Source organism: Castor canadensis, chromosome 16, assembly GCF_047511655.1.
Source record: "Castor canadensis chromosome 16, mCasCan1.hap1v2, whole genome shotgun sequence".
NCBI classification, from domain to species: Eukaryota; Metazoa; Chordata; class Mammalia; order Rodentia; family Castoridae; genus Castor; species Castor canadensis.
Window position 1 is genome coordinate 12122263 of NC_133401.1, and position 24039 is coordinate 12146301.

General features: G+C 41.5%; 1 protein-coding gene across 5 annotated transcripts in view; it reads left to right on the plus strand.

Annotated features, from left to right (window-relative positions):
* The first annotated feature begins 8876 nt into the window (after positions 1-8876).
* Positions 8877-24039, plus strand: part of LOC109680168 (cytochrome P450 2B4-like) — a 44150-nt gene continuing 28987 nt past the window's right edge. For 2 of the 5 annotated variants that reach the window (XM_074057020.1, XM_074057017.1), the window contains exons 1-8: positions 8877-9107; positions 16364-16526; positions 16660-16809; positions 17641-17801; positions 18270-18446; positions 19078-19219; positions 20737-20924; positions 21837-21930. In XM_074057020.1, coding sequence (XP_073913121.1) covers positions 8937-9107; positions 16364-16526; positions 16660-16809; positions 17641-17801; positions 18270-18446; positions 19078-19219; positions 20737-20924; positions 21837-21930 — 1246 coding nt within the window. In that variant the 5' untranslated portion in view covers positions 8877-8936. Of the gene's footprint in view, positions 9108-16363; positions 16527-16659; positions 16810-17640; positions 17802-18269; positions 18447-19077; positions 19220-20736; positions 20925-21788; positions 21931-24039 lie in introns of all 5 variants that reach the window. The other 3 variants (XM_074057019.1, XM_074057016.1, XM_074057018.1) reach the window with 2 other exon arrangements.

Here is a 24039-nt window from a genome sequence, read left to right on the forward strand (position 1 = left end):
GAGAAATAATAAAAAATAAGGGCCGAAATTAATGAAATAGAGACCAAAAAAAAAAAAAAAACTGTACAAAGAATCAACGAAACAAAAAGCTGGTTCTTTGAAAAAATAAACAAGATTGGCAGATCGCTGGCAAATCTGACTAAAATCAGGAGACAAAAAAACCCAAATCAGTAAAATCAGAAAAGCAAAAGGGGAGAAAACAACAAACACTAAGGAAATCCAAGGAATCATCAGATACTACTTTGAGAACCTATATTCAAATAAGTTGGAGAATCTAGAAGAAATAGAAATACTTCTAGATACATATAACCATCCAGAACTGAACCAAGAGGATATTAATCACCTAAACAGACCTATAACACACAATAAAATTGAAGCAGCAATAGTCTCTTCAAAAAGAAAAGTCTAGGACTCAATGGATTCTCTGGTGAGCTACCAGCTCTTTAAAGAAGAACTAATACCAATGCTCCTTAAACTTTTCCATGAAATAGAAAGGGATGGAACACTGCCTAACTCATTCTATGAAGCAAGGATTACAGTCATCCCAAAACCGTACAAGACACATCCAAAAAAGAGAACTACAGGTCAATCTCCTTAATGAATATTGATGCAAAATTCCTTAGTAAAATAATGGAAAGCCAAATTCAACAACATATCAGAAAGATCATTCACCATGACTAAGTTGATTTCATCCCAGGGATGCAGGGATGATTCCACATATGCAAATCATTAAATGTAATACAACATAATAACAAAAGCAAAGACAAAAACTACCTGATCATCTCAATAGATGAAGATAAAGCCTTCGATAAAATTCAACACCACTTCATGATAAAAAACTGATGAAACTAGGAATAGAAGGAATGTACCTCAACATAATAAAGTCTGTATATGACAAACCTATAGCCAACATCATACTTAATGGGGAAAAACTGAAATAATTTTCCCTAAAGTCAGGAGCAAGACAAGGGTGCCCAACTTCTCCACTCCTATTTGACATAGTGTTGGAATCCTAGCCAGAGCAATAAGGCAGGAAGAAGACATAAAAGGGATACAAATATGTAAAGAAGAAGTCAAATTATCCCCATTCACAGATGACATGATGTTATACCTAAAAGATCAAGAAAAACTGCATCAAAAAACTCCTAGACATAAACAGCTTCAAGAAAATAGCAGGATAGCAAATTAACTTACAAAAATCACTAGTCTTTCTATACACCAACAATGAACAAATTGAGAAAGAATATAGGAAAACAATTCCACTTTCAATAGCCTCAAAAAAATCAGGTACATAGAAACAACCTTAATAGAGGATGAAAATGACCTCTACAAGGAAAACTACAAACCATTGAAGAAACAAATAGAAGAATACAGAAGATGGAAAGATCTCACATGCCCATGGATTGGCAGAATCAACATAGTAAAAGTGGCTATACTACCAAAAGCAGTCTACATGTTCAACCCAAGTCCCATCAAAATCTCAATGACATTCATCACAGAGATTGAAAGATCAGCCCTAAAGTTCATTTGGAAACACAAAAGACAATGAATAGCCAAGGCAATACTGAGCAAAAAGAGCAATGCTGGAGGTATCACAATACCCAGCTTCAAACTATATTACAGATCCATAACAATAAAAATAGCATGGTACTGGGATGAAAACAGATATGAAGACCAGTGGAACAGAATAGAGTACCTGGATATGAATCCATACAGCTATGCCCACTTAATTTTTGAAAAAGGTGCCAAAAACATATGTTGAACAGAAGACAGTCTCTTCAACAAATGTTGCTGATAAAACTGGATATCTGCCTGCAGAAAACTGAATCTAGATTCATGTTTGTTACCCTGTACTAGTATCAACTCAAAGTGGATTAAGGACTTTACAATCACACCTGAAACCTTGAAGGTAGTACAGGAAAAAGCATGGAATACACTGGAAGCAATAGCCATAGGCGAGGACTTCCTCAGTAGAGCACAAGCAGCTTAGCAACTAAGAGGAAGGATCAATAAATGGGATTACATGAAATTGAAAATTTTCTGCATAACAAAAGAAATGGCCTCTAAATTGAAGAGGCAACCCACAGAATGGGAGAAAAATCTTTGCTAGCTATACATCAGACAAGGGACTGATAACTAGAATGTACAGAGAGCTCAAAAAACTAAAGTCCCCCCAAATCAATGACCCAATAAAGAAATGGGCAACTGAACTGAACAGAACTTTTTTCAAAGCAAGAAATCCAAATGGCTAAAAATCACATGAAAAAAATGCTCACAATCCCTGGCCATAAAGGAAATGCAAATCAAAACCACACTAAGATTTCATCTCACTCCTGTTAGAATAGCTACCATCAAGAACACTACCAACAACAAATGTTGGTGGTAGTGGGAAAAATCATCTTTCATACACTGTTGATGGGAATGTAAGCTAGTGCAACCACTGTAGAAAACAATATGGAGGCTCTTAAAAGAACTAGAAATAGGTCTGTCATACGATGCAGGAATACCACTCCTATAGATATACCCGAAGGAATGTGAGTCAGGTTACAACAAAGGCACCTGCACACACATGTTTATTGCAGCACTATTCACAATAGCTAAGCTATGGAAACAGCCAAGATGCCCCACTACTGACGAATGGATTCAGAAAATGTGTAATTTATACACAATGGAATTTTACTCAGCCGCAAAGAAGAATGAAATTTTGTCATTTGCAGGTAAATGGATGGAATTGGAGAATATCATCTTAAGTGAAGTTAGCAGGGCTCAGAAGGCCAAAAGCCACATGTTCTCCCTCACATAGGGACTGTAGACCTAAAACAAACACAGCAATATTATGGGACATGAGTCACACTAAGGGGAGACTGTGCAAGGGAGGGATAGGGCAAGGGAAGGAAACAAAAAACTTGAATGAGGTTGATGTGCTCATTGTTCAGGAATGAATGTAGAAATATTAAACTGGCCAGGGCACCATGGGAAGTGGACTAAAGAGGAGTGAAGAGGACTGGAAGAGTTGAGTCAACTGAGCTGTAACACACATGCGTGGGAACAACACAAGGAAACTCCCTGTGCAGCTATCTTTATCTCAGACTAGCAAAACAGCATGTTTCTCTTTTCATCTCTTACATGATTTCTTCTACAAAATTGGAGAACAGGAGGGTGGAATAGGTTCTGCCTGGGGATGGGGGATAGGCACTGGTGGGAGGGGAAGGTGGCCGGGAAAAGGGTAGAAGGATGATTACAGTGCAAATAATGTATCCACATGTATGTAAATGCAAAAATGAGATCTGTTGAAACTGTTCCAGGAATCAGGGGAATGCAAGAGGGAAGTGGAGGGGGAGGAATTCAAGTAAGATATATTTGATACATTGTAAGAACTTTTGTAAATGCTACAATGTACCCACACCCAGCAAAACAATAAAAAAATAAATTTTAGCTAGGTTCTGAGTAGCTAGCTGCAATCCCAGCTACTCAGGAGGCAGAGGTCAGGAGGATTGTGGTTTGAGGCCAGCCTGGACAAATAGTTCTGCAAGACCCTATCTCAAAAAACCCGTCACAAAAATAGGGTTGGCAGAATGGCTCAAGGTGAAGGCATTGGGTTCAAGCCCTAGTACTGCAAAAAAATTTTTTTATCGATCACATTACATTTCTAATGTTTAATGGCCATGTCTACCAAGTGGCTACTGCATTGGACAACAATGCAGCTCTTGGACCTTGGATAAGACCCTGAAACTCTCTGTGCTTCATTCCCTCCACCTATAAAATGGAGAAGACAATATCTCTTCCAAAGTGCCAGGACTCAGTGAATTAGCATGTGTAAAACACTTTATGCTTTCTCACCACAAGGTCTGAGGCTGAAATGATGACCCACTTCCAGTACCAGATTACCAAGGACAGCAAGAACAAGGCCCTGGTCCAGGGATGTCTACGGTGGCACCTTGCCAAGGTCAGAAAGGACAGGCTCCATTCCTAAAAAACAGCGTATCTTCCTGCCCTTCCTCTTGGGTCAATAGAGTACACTCCATTGTACTCAGGGTCAGAGTCAGGGTCCTGGGTCCAGCGAGGGCTTTGCTGGGCTTTGAACTCAGGGCTTCATGCTTGTTTGGCAGGCACTGTACCACTTGTGCCACTCCCTCCCCCGCATTCCCTTTTAAAGAGCAGGAGGCCTCTTTAAATGAGAGAGGTTGAAAGCCAGGCATAGGCCAGTACAGGTGGACATGAAACCTTCATTCTCATACTTAGCCACTGTGGACTGATCCTGCCAGAAGCTGTGTAGATGAGGACCACAGCAAGGGTAGAGAAGACTGGAGCATCAATAAACTTGAACCTCAGCAAGGTGCCAGTGGCTCATGTCTATAGTCCTGGCTACTTGAAAGGCTGAGATTGGGAGATTCCTGTTCAAGGCCAGCCCAGGAAAATAGTTTGAAAGACTACCATCTCCAAAATAACCAGATAAGATAGACTGCAGGTGTGGTTCAAGTGGTAGAGCACCTGCTTTGCAAGTGCAAAGCCCTGAGTTCAACCTCAGTCCCTCCCCCAAATAAACCTGCACTCTATTTTCTGCACTTTGCATGTTGCCTCCAAAGCTCATCTTGACTTTTAACTGCCTTTGTAACAGTCTTAATAGATTGCAACTAACAACTTATATGCACTAGTCCCTCTTCATACATGGGGGAAATGTTTGAAAATCCCAGTGGATTTCTGAAACTTTAGCTAATACTGAACCCTATATATTCTATGTCATATATATATCTCCATATGCTATATATATCTATATATCTGTGATATGTATCTCCATATGATAAACTTTTATTTTATAAGATAAGCATGTAAGAGGTTAGCAAAAACCATAATAAATGGTACAATTTTAATAATGTTCTGTAATAAAATTATGTGATTGTGTTCCTTTCAAAATGTCTTACTGTACTCTGCTCACCCTTTGTATTGTGATGATGTGAGATGATACAGTGCCTACATGATGAGATGAACTGAGTTTAATGACACTGAAATTGTGATGTACAGTTGCCAGGTGTGGTGGACCATGCCTGTAATCCCAGCACTTGGATGGCTGAGGCAGGGGGATTGAGAGTTTGAGGCCAGCCCCGGCTATAAAGTAAGACCCTGGCTCAAATAAAACAAAAAATTGTGATGTAATGTTAAACCACTATTGTCCTAATGATGCATCAGAAGGAGGATCATCAGTTTGGGTGATCCTGGACCATCATGCCATGGTGATGCTGACAGTTGGATGTCAAGAGTAGATTATGCTAGGGCTGGTGGAGTAGCTCAAGTGGTGGGGAATCTGCCCAGCAAGCAAGCATGAGGCCCTGAATTCAAATCCCAGTACCACCAAAAAAATAGATGATGCTGCGGACTGATAATAGTTGATAGTTGAAAGTTATTTTGTTGAAAAGACTTTGAGAAGAACACTGTGGTCAGAAGTTGACATCTCTTTCTTTAACTCATCACAGTGTTGCTGCTGACACTCATCCTTTGGTGAAGAGATTGGTTACTTCAATGCCATATCCCATAAGCATTGCACTCCATAATAACTTTTCACTTTAACACCTGTGCAATTTGAAATGCTTCTGCTCATTTCAATAATATCTGGTTCTTCTTCAGTTTCTTGTTCTTCTTCCCCCTCCTCCGTGAATAACTCAACCAATTCTTCCAGTTCTTCATCTTAAAACACTTCTTGATGTTCTTCCATTTGTTCTTCCACTTCCTCATCAAGCACATTGGCAAATATTTATCCACCCGCGTGTCTTGCAGCCTCTCCAATAATTTTTTAGATTTTTCTGTTCAAGCCAGTTTCTGAATCTGTGTAACCATCCCTTACTGGCAGGAAATGGCTTGTGTTCACTAGTTTCATGGCTGAATTCTTCATGTAGGTTCACAGCTTTCTGGTGCAACATGTAGTCTTCAATCAACATGCTTTCTGTTCATACATTCCACCTACATTTGTAATGCCTTTTTTATCTTCACTAAGCACTTTTGTATGTGGCAAGAACTTTTACATTCTGAGGTGTGACTGCAAAACTAGCATGAATTTTTTCCTTTTCCATAATTTCATGGATAGACGATTCGCTCTTACCATAGATCTTACCAACCTCAGCAAATGTTTTTTTCTCTTTCCTTATTAAGTTGACAACTTTCACCTTTTATGGCTTCTTTTTGGCATATCTGAATTGTCAGCATCACTACTCTTGGACTTTGTGATCATTACTGAGTAACATAAGGGTTACTTGAACAGATCACTGCAATACTGAAACAGTTAATCCAGTAACTGAGATGGCTGTTAAGTGACTAATGGCTGTGTAGCACATACAGTGTGGATACAATGGAGAAAAGCATGATGAAGTGGGATGGTATGAGATTTCAGCCCACTTCTCAGAATGGTACACAATTGGAGAGATTTTGCATCAGGATGAATTGCATCTTTAGTCTTACCCATATCTGATTAAGACAAGACTTTGGACTTTTGTGTTGTTGCTGGAATTGGTTAAAACTTTGGAGATATTGGGGTAGAATGGATATATTTTGTATATGAGAAGGACACATGTTTGGGGTTGGGGGAAGGGTGGGATGTTATGGGTTGAATGTTTGCTCCAAAACTCATGTTGAAATATAAGTGCCATTGTAACAATATTAAGAAGTGTGATTTTACAATGACCCAGTGGAGAAATGGGCAAATAAACTGAGCAGAGATTCTTCAAAGGAAGAAGTCTAAGTTGCCCAAAAACACATGAAGAAATGCTCAACATTCTTGGCCATAAAGAAAATGCAAATCAAAACCACATTAAGATTCCACCTCACTTCTGTTGGAATGGCTATCATCAAGAACACAAACTACAGCAAATGTGTTGGAGGATGTGAGCAAATAGGAATCCTCATACACTATTGTGGGAATGTAAATTAGTAGAACCACCATGAAAACCAGTATGGATACTCCTCAAAAAACTAAACCATGTGATCCAGCAGTATCTCTCCTTGGGATATACCAGAAAGAATGTAATTCAGGTTACAACAAAGGCACCTGCACACCCATGTTTATTACAGCATTATTCACAATAGCTAAGCAGTGGACACAGCCGAGATGCCCCACTGCTAATGAATGGACTAATAAAATGTGGAATGGATTTTTATTCAGCCATAAAGAAGAATGAAATTTTGTCATTTGAATGTAAATGGATGGAACTGAAGAACATCATCTTAAGAGAAGTTAGGCAAATTTGGAAAGCAAAAAGTCATGTTGTCTCTTATATATGAAATATAAACTTAATACAAATACAAACTGTTAGAAAAATAGATCATGCTAAGGGAAGGTCACATATGAGAGAGGGAAGGTAAAAGAAGGAAGTTAATAAGGTGAATATGGTTCATGTACTTCCTATACAAGAATGAATACAGAATTTTTAAACTTTTTGAAATCACCATAAGAAGGGGACTAATGTAGAAAGGAGAAAAATAGAGGGGTTGAACCAATTTAGTTATAATACATATATACATGGAAATGTCACAATGAAATACCCCACACAGCTGTCTTAAAAAAACAAAAATATTTTCATTTTTTAAAGCAGAGAACAGTAAGGCAAAACAGGTCCTATCTGAGGGGTTGGTACCTGGGGGGGGGGTATATAAGGAAAGGATGTAAGCAGGTGAAGATGGTGGAACTATTATGTATACATGTGTGTAAATGGAAAAACTATTCCAAGAATGGGGGATGGGAAGATAAAGGAGAGTGATGGAAGGGGGTGAATTCAACTATGATATAAGAACTTTCGCAAATGCCACAATGTACCCCCGGTATAACAACAATAAAAAAAATTTTGAAAGGCTCTCACCAGATACTGCACCATGCTCTCAGATACTATCACCACCTCAAGAACCATGAACCAAGTGAAATTCTATTCATTACCAATGACTCAGTCTCTGGTATTCTGTTACAGCGGAAAAACAGACAAAGGCATGGTTGCTGCATTCCTGGGGCTCAGGGTCCTAAAGGGACAACAGAGACACTGAGCCAGAGGGAGAGAACGAGAGAAGAGAATTTCCTGTACTGTGAAGACAGCTAGAGGGAGCAAGGGAACCATAGCAAAAGTGAGTGACTAGAGACCAACAGCATCCAACCACTCCTCCTGCCAGGTCTTAGGCACTCTCTCTTCACCTGATTCCCTCTACTTCTGGGTTTCACCAGTCCTGTATCTCTTTCTGTTTCTTCCCTCACTCCCACCTATGGCTGTCACATAGCAGAGAGTGAAGGGGGGACACTGGAGACATGGACACTGAACACCTACATGCCTTGCAAAGACAGGGGCTAGGAAATGCACAAACACAACCAGCACACAGACTCACACACAGGAACACACATGCCACCACCTCCACTACTCAGTGCAAACAAATCTTCCCATATGAAACCAAAGACATACACAGAAGCCCCCACACATGCTAGGATATACAAATAAGCACACACTGCACATTCACATTTGCAAATGAAACATCTCTTCACATATAAAAAGCACACCAGCATACACACAGTTTTACAAATGCATGCCATCATAAACAAACAGATGAAAATAAGTAGGCAAGTTCATACTCACCCACAGCCACAAAAATAGAGATGTGAACCCATGTGGATGCACACACACACACACACACACACACACACTCTCTCTCTCTCTCACTCACTCATATGCTCTTGTATACTTTGCAAACATCTAGGGAGGGGGTAAAAGGCTAGGGTGTGAGCAGGTCACCTGGCTGCCCAAGCAGGAAGTATGGGATCCCAGCACCTCTCCTCTGGGTTTTCACTCATGGATAATGATGAGAGGGGAGGCGGGGAATGGATGAAGTTACATAACTGGTTGTGGAGACAGGCTCAAGTTAAAAGGTCCAACTCCAGATTTGGGCAGGTACTCCATGGTCAGGCTGGAACCATGGAGTTCTTTGTTCTCCTCTTCCTTGCTCTCCTTCCGGGACTCCTGCTTTTTCTGGTCAGGGGCCACCCAAAGGACCATGGCCACCTCCCTCCAGGCCCTCGTCCTCTGCCCTTTGTGGGGAATATTATGCAGATGGACAGACAAGGACTCCTCAAATCCTTCCTGCGGGTGAGGCACAGGTGGACAGGACCTCAGAGTGGGCTGGTTCCTGCTTTGGCACTTGGAGATCACTCAGCAGAGACTGAGGACTCCTTTCAGGCTCAGGGCTGGGGTGGGAAGGTTGGTGGGTACCGGGCAAGTTGCTAAAGTGTGATGGATGTTGGTTAGATTGTAAGGGGTGACCTTGCTTCAGTTGGAGTTGTGTAGGACACTGTCCTTGGAAGAGGCAAGTGGGCATGCAGAGATGTCAGGGTGCAGAATTTCACTTTCCTCTGCCACCTGCCGTCTCTCCCTATTCCAGGAGAGACAAAAGGCAGAGGCATAAGTCCAGTAGGTTTTTTATCTGTCAACAAGAGAAAGCAAAGAGTGGCCTGAGCCATTGCTGGATCTAAGGGGAAGAAAGGGAGTATGGCAAAAGAGGTGGCTGGAGAGTTTTTAATAATAAATTCAATGTCCCATAACAGCAACTGGCATCTTCACAGTGTTTGCCAGTCTCTGTATTTCTGCTTTGCTCACAGCAAGCATGTTTCCTTATCATATATTTATTAATAGTCAGTGTCCATGACCCCAGGACCCAATGGGAGAACTGGAACACCAATAGTAGCTAGGAGCTACTCCTTCCTCTCCCTCGGACTGTGGAGACCACACTCCTGAATCTTAGGCTTCTTGTTCCTTGGCTATTAATAGATTTTTTTCCCCTGCCTGATGAATGGCTCATTGATTTATTTATTTAACAGGGTCTTGCCATGTTGCCCATGCTGGCCTTGAATTGGTGATCCTCTAGCCTCAGTCTCCCAAGTGCTGAGATTACTGATGTGTATCACCATGCCTGGCCTCAATGGTCTATTTATTGATCCTATTTTCTGTCTTTCTTTTATTTCATTGGTTCTCTTCCTCCCTGCTTCCATCCCTTCTTCCCTTTGTCTCTCTGTCTCTGTCTCTTCCTCCCTTCTTTTTTCTTCCCTTTTTTGTTTGGTGCTGGGGATTGAACCTAGGGCTCTGCCAATGCTAGGCAAATGCTCTACCACTGGCTACATCCCCAGTCCTTATACCATTGTCTTTTAACAAAGAAAGTAGCTTAAACTACAAGGTGTATTTATCATTGCTGCTTTGAACTTAAAAAAACTATTTTATTAGGGAATATATAAATGATTAGTGATTATACTATGTATTTATTACACCCAGTCAAGTCAAGGCATGTGGTCTTTGGTTATTGGTTACACTTTGTCCACTTCATCTGAGTGATGCAAGGTAAGTGGATCACAGACTCAAGTTATCCACCATTTGGACTTTTTGGAGGAGTGACAGAGAAGGAGGTAAAGAGTCTCATGGTTACATAAGATGTTGTTAGAGTTGCATCATCCCTGGGTCGTGCTCACACTAATCTGTATGGGAACTGTGAAAAGATTTGAGAAAGTGGATATAAGCTAAGTGGGTTTAAATTCTGGACAAAGACATTGTCTCCTGTACAATTCACTGAATCCCCTCTTTCTCATAGTACTGGGGGTTGAACCCAGGGTCTCATGCACTCCAGGCAAGCATTCTACCACTCTAGTTATGCTTTCCCACACTGAGCCCCCTCTTTAATGTAGTTTTTGAAGCCCTGCAGAGGGTAACTGGGCATCAATTGCGCTTCCTCTCACAGACTTTGCTGATCTCCTCCAGCTGTTGCTGTCTCACTGCCTCCTTTCCCCCCACTTATCTATTGCCTTTAAAAAAGTTTTTTTGGTAAACTCGGTTTGAACTCAGGGCTTTGACCTTACAAAGCAAGTGCTCTACCATGGAGCCACACTTCCAGCCAATTTTGCTGTGATTATTTTGGAGATGGGGTCTCAAACTATTTGCCTGCAGTGACCTTGAACCTTGATTCTCCTGATTTCAGCTTCCCAAGTAGCTAGGATTACAGTTGTGTGCCACTGGTGCTCAGCGCATTCTTTATTGTTAAGACATATTCGAACATCTGATGTTATAGTAATCAGATACATGTGTACCATGTGTAATAATCAGATCAGCATAATAAATATTTCCATGTCTCCATCCACTAGTTGCTTTTATATGCTGAATTTTGTACTCTTTTAGTCATTTTGAAATGTATCATAGATTGTTTTGACCAATAGTTACTCTACTGTACTAAAGAAGAACCAGAAGTAGTTCTTCCATTCTAACTGTGTCTTGGTGCCCCTGTGATTCTCCATCCTTTTCTTTTCACAGGCCCAGTGATCACTGACTAATTAGCCTACACAACTGAGTGAGAACATATGCTATTTGCCTTTCTGCTTTATTTCACTAAACATTACATCCATGTTGCTGCAGATGACAAGATGTCATTCTTTTTTATGGCTGAAGAATATCCCTTTATGTAACTAGGCTTCCTTTTCTTTATGCTCTAATGGGATCTGAATTGATACCATGTTTTAGTTAATGTGAACAGTGCTGCAATGAACATGGTGTGCAAGTATCTTTTTTGATTTAATAATTTCACCTCCTTCCTTCCTTCCTTCCTTCCTCCCTCCCTCCCTGCCTCCCTCCCTCCTTTCCTTTCTTCTTTTCTGGGTAGTCTCTGAAGCCCCATTCATTGTAAGATTCTATGCGTGTAGGTAGGAATTCTATATGTTTTATGAAAATATCTCAGAATATTCACAAGTTTTTATTGTATTTTTTTTGCAAGGCTGGGGATGGAACCCAGTGTCTTACACATGTGAGGCAAATGCTCTAGCTCTGAGCTACATCCCCAGCCCTTAGTTTTTAAAGATAAGTTCTCACTATGTAGACAAGGCTGGCTTGAATCATGATCCTCCTGCTTTTGCTTCTCAAGTGCTGGGATTACAGATGTGCACCACCATGCCTTGCTCCACCAGTATTTTAAACATGTGCTTCTTACTTGTTAAAAAAGCCAAGTTAACATTCCTTTATAACACAAAGATGTTATTTCTTGTCCCTGCAGTGACAATGACCTTGAGATTATGAATAAGCCAGAGATTAGACAATATGGAGTAGCCAAGAAGTTACTGCCAGCCTTTCTACCTACCCTTTCTGAATAATTAAAGAATTAATTATTCATCACCTAGTTCTACTGCATGCAGTTTAAGGGAAATGAGCTAGATCTCCTGCCCTTCAGGAACTGACATTCTGGTTGGAGATACAAAATAAACACACAAAAATTAATTAGATAACTGTACATGCTTACTTCAGTGGTACTGTACTCAAGTGAAGAAATAGGATTTCTAAGGTTATTTGAGGGCCCAGAAGTGTTTATTTAAGAGATAGGACGTGAATAAAGCTTCAAAAGATGGATGTTGTGAAGATGAGACCATTTCTGTAGTGAAGAAGATGCCATTCCTGAGGGATATTGGGGGACACATAAGGAAGGAGTAGGCCCAGGTGAATGAGAGCATGGAGGACTGACAGACATTGAATTGGGGTAGCATGGTGAGGAACATGGTGAATGGGGTAGCATGACCTGACTGAAGCCAAAGAACCTGGCAAGAAGTGGTGTGATCTATGTGGGCAAGCAAGAGTCACATGGTGTCTTAGTCTGTTTTCTGTTGTTATTCCAAATTCCAAAATACTTGAGGCTGAGTACTTTATAAACTAAAGTGGTTTATTCAGCTAACAATCTTGGTGGCTGACAGTCCAAGGTCAAGCAGGTCTGTTCAGTTTCTGATGAGGGCTGGACTTGGAGTTGGCCACAACCTGCAAATGGTTGCCTGGATCTGCACCATAGACTCAGTTAACCCCCCCCCCACTTAATAAAGTCTTACCACATAGAAGGGGCTCCAAGTATATTTTATTTCATTTTAATTGTTTCTATATGTCATAAAGGCACTAAGTTGTTTTCCCTGTTGGGTTTGGGACTTACTTGTTACCTGTTATTCCTTTTTCTCACCTATTTCTCATTTTTGGAATCGAAATGTCTATCCTATGCCTATCTAATCACTGTGTTATGGAGGACATAACTTGTTCAGTTTTACAGGCTCACAGTTGGAGGGAATTTGCTTCAGGATGAATCTACCTTGAGTCTTATAGATGGATCTTTAGGCTTTAGACTTTTGAGTTGTTGCTGGAATGAGTTAGGACTGTTGGGACAATTGGGATGGAGTAAATGCAGTTTGAATTTTGGGGACTAGGGGTAAATGTGTCCTTCAGAGCTCATGTGTTGGAAACATAGGTTGGAAACAATAGTGTTACGTGACTTTCCGAAGGAGATAGAAAACAAACATGTCTCTCATCTGGTCTGGCACCAACATCCCAAAGAATGACTTGTAAATGTCAAGTTTGATAAGTAAAATGAGTTTAATAGGAATTACTCACAGAATGGTAGACAACTATGCATTCACCCAAAGTTGCCCAGCTCTGTGTAAGCCTACAGTAGAACTGATGCAAAACTGGACTTAGCACGCCACCTAATGTTAAAGCTGCAGAGGTGACTATAGTCTCCAATAACACAGGCGTAGACAACACCAGACTTTAGGGGAAGTTGTATGTTTATATGCACTCCATCTTTCTCTAATCAGGGATTCTGCTGGTCTTAGTAACACTGTTTAACCAGAGGAAGAATGGGTTTGTTTTGCTGCACTCTGGCACATAGAGAAGCTAAAATGGCAGCTTGCTGCAAGTTGGAGTTCCTCTGGCTAGGATCCAGAGGACTAGTTGCATTACAAATATTGAGAGGTGGAACCTTTAAAAGGTGATTAGGCTATGAGAGCTCTGCCTCATGAAGGGATTAATATCTTTATCATGAGAATGGGTTTTCTATAAAAGTGAGTTTGACTCCTTCTCTCTTGTGTGCATGCTCTTTTATACTTCAGCCTCTGTCATGGAAGACATGGCAAAAAGGCCCTTGCCAGATACAGACTCCCTTCACCTTGAACATCCCAGACTCAAGAACTATATGAAATAAATCTCTGTTCTTCACAGATGATCAAGGATCAGGCATTCTGTTATGGCAGCAGAAACATAATGAATAGATGGAGAAACTCAGCATTGGGGTTACTGGAGGTCTCTTTGTCTCTAAAGCCTCCCTAGATCAAAGCCACTTAACAATTTAGGGATCACTAAATCTTCAGAGAATTTGTTTAAAAGCATGGACCACATCATCTCCAGAAAGGTGCACACACTTTTGCATGCAATGTGGAGTATTCATAGACCACTCCCCACAAAGCTTTTTCATGGACCCTCCAGAGATCGTCTAGGCATGCACGATTATGTATTTGATTTGACTGCGTAATGGAAGGAGGGCTTGGGGACTTGTGTGTCCTGATGAGAAGTGCTGGGAAGGGTGGAAGGAATGTTCCTTCTCCAATTCGCAATAAGCTCCCAAATCCTTCTGGAATCAGAGAGATGTGGGTTTGTGTCCCAGATTTAGTTTTTATTGAGACTCAGTTTTCTCTTCTGCAACATGAAATGGTGACAATAAGAATATGTGATTCTTAAGGTTGTGAGAAAAATTCAGTGGGACACTGAACAGACCTGGGATGTAAGAAGTACACATTAAATGGCACCTTAATCCACTCAGGCGTTTATTCACCAATTCAGCTTATTGAGTATGTTTTATGCATTGGGAAATGTTCTACTCCCTGACAATCTTGCTATCTTGGACAAGGGCATATAAAAAGGTCACTATGCTTATGGACATTGCACTAGGAGAAGCAGATTAAAGAAACAGATAAGGTGATGTTGGGAAGACACAAGCTATGACTAAAATAAAGCAGAGTGATCTTTAGAAAATGGTGGGAGCTATTTTGGATTGAGTGTTCAGGAAAGACTTTATCTTACTTTGTTTCTGAGCAAAACCCCTGAAAGATGTAGGTGGGTAACAACAGAAGGAGTCAGATGCTGAAAGAACTGGACCAGGAATGAATTTAGGGAAGACATGGAGGCTGGATCATAGTGAACCAAATGAAAGTGGGAGGAGAGTTCAGAGAAGTAATAGGACCATGTCACATAGGGCCATGAGGACCATGGTAGAGACATGGGAGCACTAGAGGGCTTGGATAGGGTTAAGGATATTAGCTAATTTTTTTTTGTGTGGGACTGTGGTTTGAACTCAGGGCATCACTCTTGGAAAATAGGTGCTCCACCACCTGAGCCACACCTCCAGTCCATTTTGCTCTATTTATTTTGGAGATGGGGTGTTTCATGAACTGTTTGCTCAGGCTGGCCTTGAGCCATGTTTCTCCTGATCTCAGCCTCCCAAGTATGTAGGTTACAGGTGTGAGCTTCTGGTGTTTAGCTAACTAATTAATGTTTTAATACGATTTCTCTGACTTGGAGAGTGGTGAAATCATTTCAAGATGTATAACAATGGATGCAGGAAAACTTGCATCCATTTGTGAGAGACTTTGCAGAGATCAATAAAGACATTTTGTTATTTGTTTTTTTGATGTAGGGTCTCACTATGTAACCCAGATTGGCCCTGAACTCAAAATTCTCCTGTCTGCCAGTTGCTGGGATTTACAGACATGTACTGCCATGCCTGGCTCATTTTATGACTTTTAGTCAAGGTTTTATTGAAGCTCAATGAATTTTCACAAACTGAAAATCAAGTAAAAATAGAGCTGGTAACTCTTGTCCTCTTTCAGTCACTGTCTACCCATTATTCTGACATTGGTTTTATCTGTGCTTGCACTTCATATAAATAGAAGCAAATGCAAAACAAACTCACTTTTGGGTCTAGTTGCCTGCAGTTGACATTATGTCTGTGAGTTTCGTCTACATTACTGGCTATAGCTGTAGATTGCTCTTTTTTATTTCTGCATAATATTTCATTGTATGAATCTGTCACTATTTATTCTACATTTATGTTAATGATAAAGACTGACCATTGTCCAGTGTTCCCAAGTAGCTGTATTGATATTATGATCTTTCACATTTCAGGATCATGCTAAAGGACCATCACTTGCCCTTCATATCTACCCAACAGATAGGCCAGAGTCATTCTCTCTGGAAATTTTCAGGAGGCAGCAAGCAGGTGGAAGTTGGGTCACAGAAAGGAGGATTCTTTGGTTGAGATGCAAGGGGGAGATCTGTCTAGACCCAAGAGAAAATGCTAGAAATATTCAACCATCTGTACTGATTGGGCCCCAACCAATCATAGTAGATACTGGCTGGGCCATGGCACCAACCCAAGATGCTGGGTCCTTGGAATGGTAGCCTAAGGAGGAGGGTCCTGGGGTGAGATGCTTAATTACCAATCTGCATCTGAGTGTTTTAACAACAAGCCCTGTACTGAATAATAGCAACCTTTGTGTCTTTATGCTTTGCAGCTTCGAGAAAAATATGGAGATGTGTTCACAGTGTACCTGGGACGGAGGCCTGTGGTGATGCTGTGTGGAACAGATGCCATACGGGAGGCCCTGGTGGACCAAGCTGAGGCTTTCTCTGGCCGGGGGACAATTGCCACTATTGAGTCAATCTTCCAGGGATACGGTGAGTGCTGCAAAAACACTGGGAGGGGGTGGAATGGAGGGTAGGATCTGGGGAAGGTGAGTATGAGGAAGGAGGACAAGTGGTGGGGAAGGACCCAATCTTCCTCTGTAACCCAGGCCTACTTTGCCTCCAGGTGTGATCTTTGCCAATGGGGAACGCTGGAAGATCCTTCGGCGCTTCTCTCTGGCTACCATGAGGGACTTCGGGATGGGAAAGCGGAGTGTAGAGGAGCGGATTCAGGAGGAGGCTCAGTGCCTGGTGGAGGAGCTGCGGAAGTCCAAGGGTAAGACCCAGTGGATGGGAAGGAAAGGAAAGAAAGACAGTAAAACAGAGTGATGTGGGGTGCACAGCCATAGAAAGACAGAGGTATACGTGGATAGAGAGGTGAAGAGAGAGAGACAGAGAGAGAGGAAGAGACTCAGAAAGGCAGAGAGAAACTAAGAAAATTAAGAGAGACAGACAAACAAGATTCAGGGGAAGATCTGCAGAGGAGTGAGAGGAGACAGACAGATGAGACCCAGAGAGAAGGTGTCACGCTAGCCCAATGTTCTTGGACTCTATCTCCCTTCTCCCATCCATAAGAGCCAGGACTGAGCCGGTCATACACAGACATCATGTCACAATTGAAGAATGATTCCTGGAAGACCTGAGAGCCCTAGAAGTAGAAAGAGGAGACAAAGTGGGAGTGACAGATAGGGATGGAGCAATCAGTGTCTTTAAATTTGCACAAGCAGTTGATTGAACACTACCCTGCCCACTCCAGAGCCTGTTTCTGTCTCTCAGCTTCCTGCATCTGAATCCTGATCCCAGTAATGAATAGTTATGTTACTTTGGTCAAATCACTTAACCTCTCTGTTTACCCATTTACAATGTGGGGGTAATAACAAAATTGCATTGTTCTTATAATGCTGTGATGAAAATTAAAAATAAAATAATGTGTAAAGTGCTTAGATTTGGGCATGACACATAATACATGCTTGTGGTTTTTAGTTATTATTGATATTTTTATCTATTACTGAACAACGGGGAGCAGTCACACAGAGATGGGGCAGCAGCCAAATGTTTTCCAGGCTCTTGATTCTGTATCCCATGTCCTGACCCCTCCTTTTCCTAGGAGCCCTCCTGGACCCCACCTTCCTCTTCCAGTGTATCACCTCCAACATCATCTGCTCCATTGTCTTTGGAGAACGATTTGACTATAAGGACCGTCAATTCCTGCGGCTGCTGGACATGTTCTATCAGACTTTTACACTTATCAGCTCCTTCTATGGCCAGGTCAGGAGGAGGCAGAGGATGGGTGGGCTGAGGGGAACATCCAGGGCAGGGAGAAAATGTTCATCTAGTTTGGGGACTCAAAAGTGGAAGTGGGCTGGAAGAGGGGCAGGGACAACAGAGAGAAACAGAGAGGATGAGATCTAGAGGGAGGAAGAGATGGTGAATAGAGATGGAGAGATAGAAAGAAAGGGGAAGACAGAAATAGAGTCCTAGAATCACAAAGAAACTGAGGACTCAGGAGAGAGAGGAGAGGAAAATGAGGAGAGAGACAGACAGATTCCCCATGAGGTATGGGGACCCAGGAGAACTGCGTTTTTTTTTTGTGGTCGTAGGGTTTGAACACAGTGCCTCACACTTGCTAGGCAGGTGCTCTAGCACTTGAGCCACTCCTCCAGCTTTAGTGTCGTCTATTCCTTGAGTCATACAACACATCCTCAGATGGACCTCACAGCTCCTTCTTTCTTGCAGATATTTGAACTCTTCTCTGACTTCCTGAAGTACTTTCCTGGCACACACAGGCAAATCTATAAAAATCTGCAGGAAATCAATACTTTCATTGGCCACAGTGTGGAGAAGCACCGTGCAACCCTGGACCCCAGCTCCCCAAGAGACTTCATTGACTCCTACCTGCTGCGCATGGAGAAAGTAGGATCTGCATGGATGAGAGGAGGGAAAGGGTGGGAGTGAAAGATGGAGGGCTGAGAAGAAGGGAGGGAAAGGAGTAGGAAAGAAGAATGGGGAGGCAAAGAGCAGAAAATGGGGAGGAAAGAAAAGGGAAAAGGAAGGGGAGGAGATACAGAAGGGATGGAGTGAAAGGAAGAAAGTATGGAGGAGGAAGTAAAACGGGAAGGGAGGGAGGGAGGGAGGGAGGGAGGGAGGGAGAGAGAGAGAGAGAGAGAGAGAGAGAGAGAGAGAGAGAGAGAGAGAGAGAGAGAGAGAGAGAGAAGGTGGAATGCCTTAGGAAGAAACAAGAAACATAGGCCAAATGATAAAAAGCAGGAGAAAAAAACCCACAAGGTAAAAAGAGTCTGGGAGACAAAAAGTGAGAAACACACCAAAGGGGAGGAGAGAGTGATATAGAAGACAGAGTAGAGAGGCTGGAGAGACAGAGAAAGTGACAAATGGTTGGAAGTGTCCAGGATAGAAAAATAGAAAGTGGACCAGATAGCATGAGACCCAGAAACAGAGGGAGGGTGCCCAGAGAGAGTGTACCTTTCTCCATTGATGCTCCAGTATCCCCTGACCCTCCCTCTCCCTCTTGCCCCTCTGCAACCAGGAGAAGTCCAACGTGCACACTGAGTTCCACCACCAGAACCTCATACTTACCTTGCTCTCGCTCTTCTTTGCTGGCACCGAGACCAGCAGCACCACTCTCCGCTATGGCTTCCTGCTCATGCTCAAGTACCCTCATGTTGCAGGTAAGCCAGGGACAGTCATTTGGGAAGTTCTGCTTCTCCTCTTTGGCTGCAGAGATGGGTCTAGGGATGAGAGAGGCAATGCTGGTCAGTTATCTAGGAGCTCTGCAGGCTTTAGACTAGAGCTAACTGAGCCAGTCCTGTTAGTGGATGGGTGATTGAAGAATCTGTCTGCTTGTTCTTACACTTTTTCTACTGTTTTCTTCATTACTTAAAGAATGACCCATCCACCCATCTGTCCATCCAACCATCCATCCATCCATCTGTCCATCCATTCATCCATTTATCCATTCATTCATCCATCCCTCCATCCTTCCGTCTGTCCGTCCATCCATCCATCCATCCATCCATTCATTCATCCATCTATCCATCCATGAACTTCTTTTTTTTTTTGGTGGTACTGGAGTTTTAACTCAGGGCCTCATGCTTGCTAGGCAGGCACTTTTACCACTTGAGTCACTCTGTCAGACCTTATGCATGCATCCATCCATTATCTATCCATCCATCCACCCACCCACTAATCCATCAATCAATTGATTAATTCACCTGCTGATTCTTTCATCTACAACACATCCAAGGACATATGATTTTATTCATTGATTTGGGTTCATCACTTCATTAATTGATCCCTGAAACAGTGATGAATGAACTATATATCATTGGTTCATTGGCTGACACATTTTTTCATGCATGCATTCATCTTTCTCTGAATTAAGTTTCATTCCTTAATCCTCCCACTAACTACTCTTTCAATTCATCATTCATTCATCCACACATTCCTCCACTGAAAAACTCATTTCACTGATTTATCTTTCAATCCACCCACACAATTATTCCTTTATTTCCATACTTTCACTAATTTATTCATTCACAAATTCCTCTAAAAATTTACCATTCACATGATTATTTGTTAGTTAGCTTCACTGGTTTATTTGTCTATGAACCATTTATTAATTGATCAATCTATTAATTGATAAGTTGAACATATACATCCACTTACTGGTTTGTTGATTTCATTCATGCATTAATGTTTCCATACTTAATTGATTTATCAATTGATTGACTGACTCACATACTCATCACCTACACAGTTGTTCATGGATTAATCTATTGATATATTTCACTGTTACATTCCTGAACACCTAGTCCGGTGCCTAACCTGTAACACATATGTAATAAATATTAATTCATTTTCCATTCATCTTAGAAGGGGAGTTAGGACAGATTGGTAGACTGGAGTACTTAGTATAAAATTCCATGCAAATTGTGTGTGTGTGTGTGTGTTTGTGTGTGTGTAGTTGTGTATGTTGGGAGATAATTCACAACACTCATTAGATTTCAAAGGGTGAATTCTTACTTTCTCCCTCTGCTGTCACTGCACGCTGACTATTCTGAGTGGCATCAATGATCTAATGTTTTGCTCAAGGTTTCTCCTGGGTTATTGATCCATAGAAATCCACAGTATCATTGCTGTAATGCCTCTATGCAGGTGGGGTTCATTGTCCCCCTTTTCTGTGCAGAAAGAGTCCAAAAGGAGATCAAGGAAGTAATTGGCTCACATCGCCCACCAGCTCTTGATGACCGCAACAAAATGCCATACACTGAAGCAGTTATCCATGAGATTCAGAGATTTTCAGATCTCCTCCCTATTGGTGTGCCACACATGGTCATCCAAGACACTGCATTCCGAGGGCACATCATCCCCAAGGTGAGACCAGCTAGCTCCCACTTCTCTGTGTGGGAATCCTCATCTCAGTTTTTTTTCCTTCTTTTTTGGGTGATACAAGGATTTGAACTCAGGACTTTTTACTTACTAGATTGGAGCTCTACTGTTTGAGCCACACCTCCAGCCCTTTTTACTCTGGTTATTTTGGAAATAAGGTCTTGCTTTTTGTCCTGGCTGGCATGGACCACGATCCTCCTATTCTAAGTTTCTTGCCACAGCTGAGATGACAGGTGTACATCACCATGCTCAGCTATTGGTTAAGCTACTGGTTGAACTTTTGTAAATGTCAAGTGTACCCTCAGCACAACAATAATAATAAAAACAAATATTTACCATAATCCCAGATTTTGGTTGCCCAGAAGTGTAACAAAGTTCATTTGGCAAAGTTAGGATAAATAGTTCTTTCTATGACAGTTTTCAAAATAATGACCTGATTCTTTACCATCTTACAAAAAGTGTCAATAATTTCAGTAGTGTCATTATGATCATGAGGATTTAAACATATTGGATATATTTCAATTCATTACACTTAATATTCTTGTTTTAAAAACATTTTTATTATCATAGTGGAAGGTACATTTACAAAGGTTCTTACAATATATCATAGTTAAATTCACCCCCTCCATCATTCTTTATTCCTCCTCTCCCCATTCCTGGAAGAATTTCAACAGGTATCATTTTTCCATTTTCATACATGGGTTGCAGTTTTCTTAAAACTCAATATCAACCTGCTGTTGGTTATTCAGTAGGCCCCCTTGCACTTGTTTCACTTTATCTGTCATTTATTTTTTTGCATGTGGAGGCCAGAGAATGGCAATGTCTTTTGATCTTGTAACTTTTCCCCAGAACACTGAAGTTTACCCCATCCTGAGTTCTGCTCTCCATGACCCACAGTACTTTGAAAAACCAGATGACTTCAACCCTGAACACTTTCTGGATGCCAATGGTGCATTTAAGAAGAATGATGCTTTTATTCCTTTTTCCATAGGTAAGCAGGACCCTCGATTCCTTTCCCAGACACCAGGTCCCATCCTCTCTTTGAGACAGATAATAACAGGTGCTTGTTTATTGGGCAATTAACATATCCCAACTGCTTTACCTGAGGTATCCCAGCCATCTTCACTACAACTTACAGAAGCCTTGAAAAGAGAGATTATGTCTTAAAGACCATGATGGTAAGCAGGACCAAATATTAAAAAAATCTCTAAATCTGAGGAAATACATTTTTTAAAAAAGCAATAACCAAAACACATCTGTGAGCATTTTTTTTCAGCCCCAACAATGTTCCTCAAATTGTCAATAGGACCATGCACATGCAGAATGGTCTATGGCTCCCACCAGATCCTCAGAGGTATAAGAAACTCCTGGTTTCTTATACCAGTTTATAAAGCACAGGACAGCCATCTCTATTGGAGGCTGATGATAATGTCTCAAACAAATCACACAGAGACACTGTTTCTACCCCAGGAGTGGGATGTTGACATTCACAAAATAGTCAAACAACAATAATCTAATTAAATAATTTGATGCCTTCCCAGTGTTTAGGACTACCTGGCACAAAGCAGTATCCTCCAGGAAGCTGAGTGCCTGTTGCTCAAGCCTGTAATCCTGGCTACTCAGGAGGCAGAGATCTGGAGAATGAAAGTTCAAAGCTAGCCCTGGGCAAATAGTTCTTGGGACCCTATCTCAAAAACATCCAACACAAAAAGGCTGGTGGAGTGGCTCAAGTGGTAGGGTGCTTGCCTTGCAAGTTTGAAGCCCTGAGTTCAAACACCAAAACCACCCAAAAAATATCCACAAGCGGCAATTGTGTAACAAAATAATTTCCTGTCTCAATGGGAGAGGAAAAGCTTGCATGGGAAACTGGTTTCTAAGCTGAGGTCATATGGGAGAGTATTGATCAGTCACTGGACAGTGTTTTCCAGGTAGAGGAAAGCCAGGGCAATGCCACATTTGAGAAGCTGTAGGAAGCTCTTGGTGAAGATAAGGCCTGGGAACGTGAGTGAAGAGCTTAGCTGGGCAGGGCCTTGAAGGCTGAGGGATGAGTTTGTATTAACCCTTGAGCACTGGTGAGTTGAGGCATGCCTTGACAGGCTTGTCCTTGTTCCCACTCACCACTCTGATTTGTTAAAAGAAAAATAAAATTAGACAAATTAAATTTTATAGATTTTTTTGAGCAAACATTCCTGAATTGGACAATATCCTGAACAGTAAAGATTCAGAGACCATCACCAGGGAAGTGGGCAGGCAGGTTTATAGACAGAAGGAAATGGACACACAGAAACTGTGCAATTAGTTACAGGTCCCCTTTTGCCTTATTTGGATGTGTCTGAATAGTCTATAGCCTTGGATTGGCTAACACTGACTGTTAATGATTGCTGAGACTTGGTTAATTGTTAGAAGAATATAATCTCAAATTAGTTTTCATTTGTTTACATATGAGCTTACAGTTGCTATGTACAGAGGCATCTTTAGGTCAAATTTAAATACAAACTTCAATGTTAAATGAAATGGGCTTTATCCATGTAAAAGCCCAATGTTCAGATTTCCTTTGGGAAGAAAGAAGGCCCCCAAAACAAGTCCTTATGCTTGAGTTTCACCCTGTGACTTCAGTGACTCAGGGGTCTGACCCTGCCCCTTCCTCTGTCCCATGCAATATCCTCCTCCCTCATTTCCTCTTCTTTGAGAGTAGGAAACCGGTAGGCAGTGGGATGTGGTCAATTTCTCCATTGAGTCGTCCTATCCCAAGTTTACATAGAGGTAGAGATATAGAGAAATAAGAACAGAAACAGACAAATTAGCAATACAGAGATGATAAGAATGCAGTAGGTAGATAAAGAGAGACACAGGGAGATTGAGACAGGGAGATCATGACAGAAAGAGATGTTTATAGTAGACAGACAATGAACTTGAAGCAATAGAAGCAGTGAGAAAGGAATAAGAATAAGTAAGAGGAAGAGTAAGAAGAGAGGAGGAGAAAGAGGAGAAGGAGGAAGAGAAAGGAGGACTAATGAAAAGGTATCTTTAGTAGAAACGAAGATGAAAAGAAAAATAGACAAAAAAAACAGTGTTTGACAGGTATAGACAAAGGCAGAAG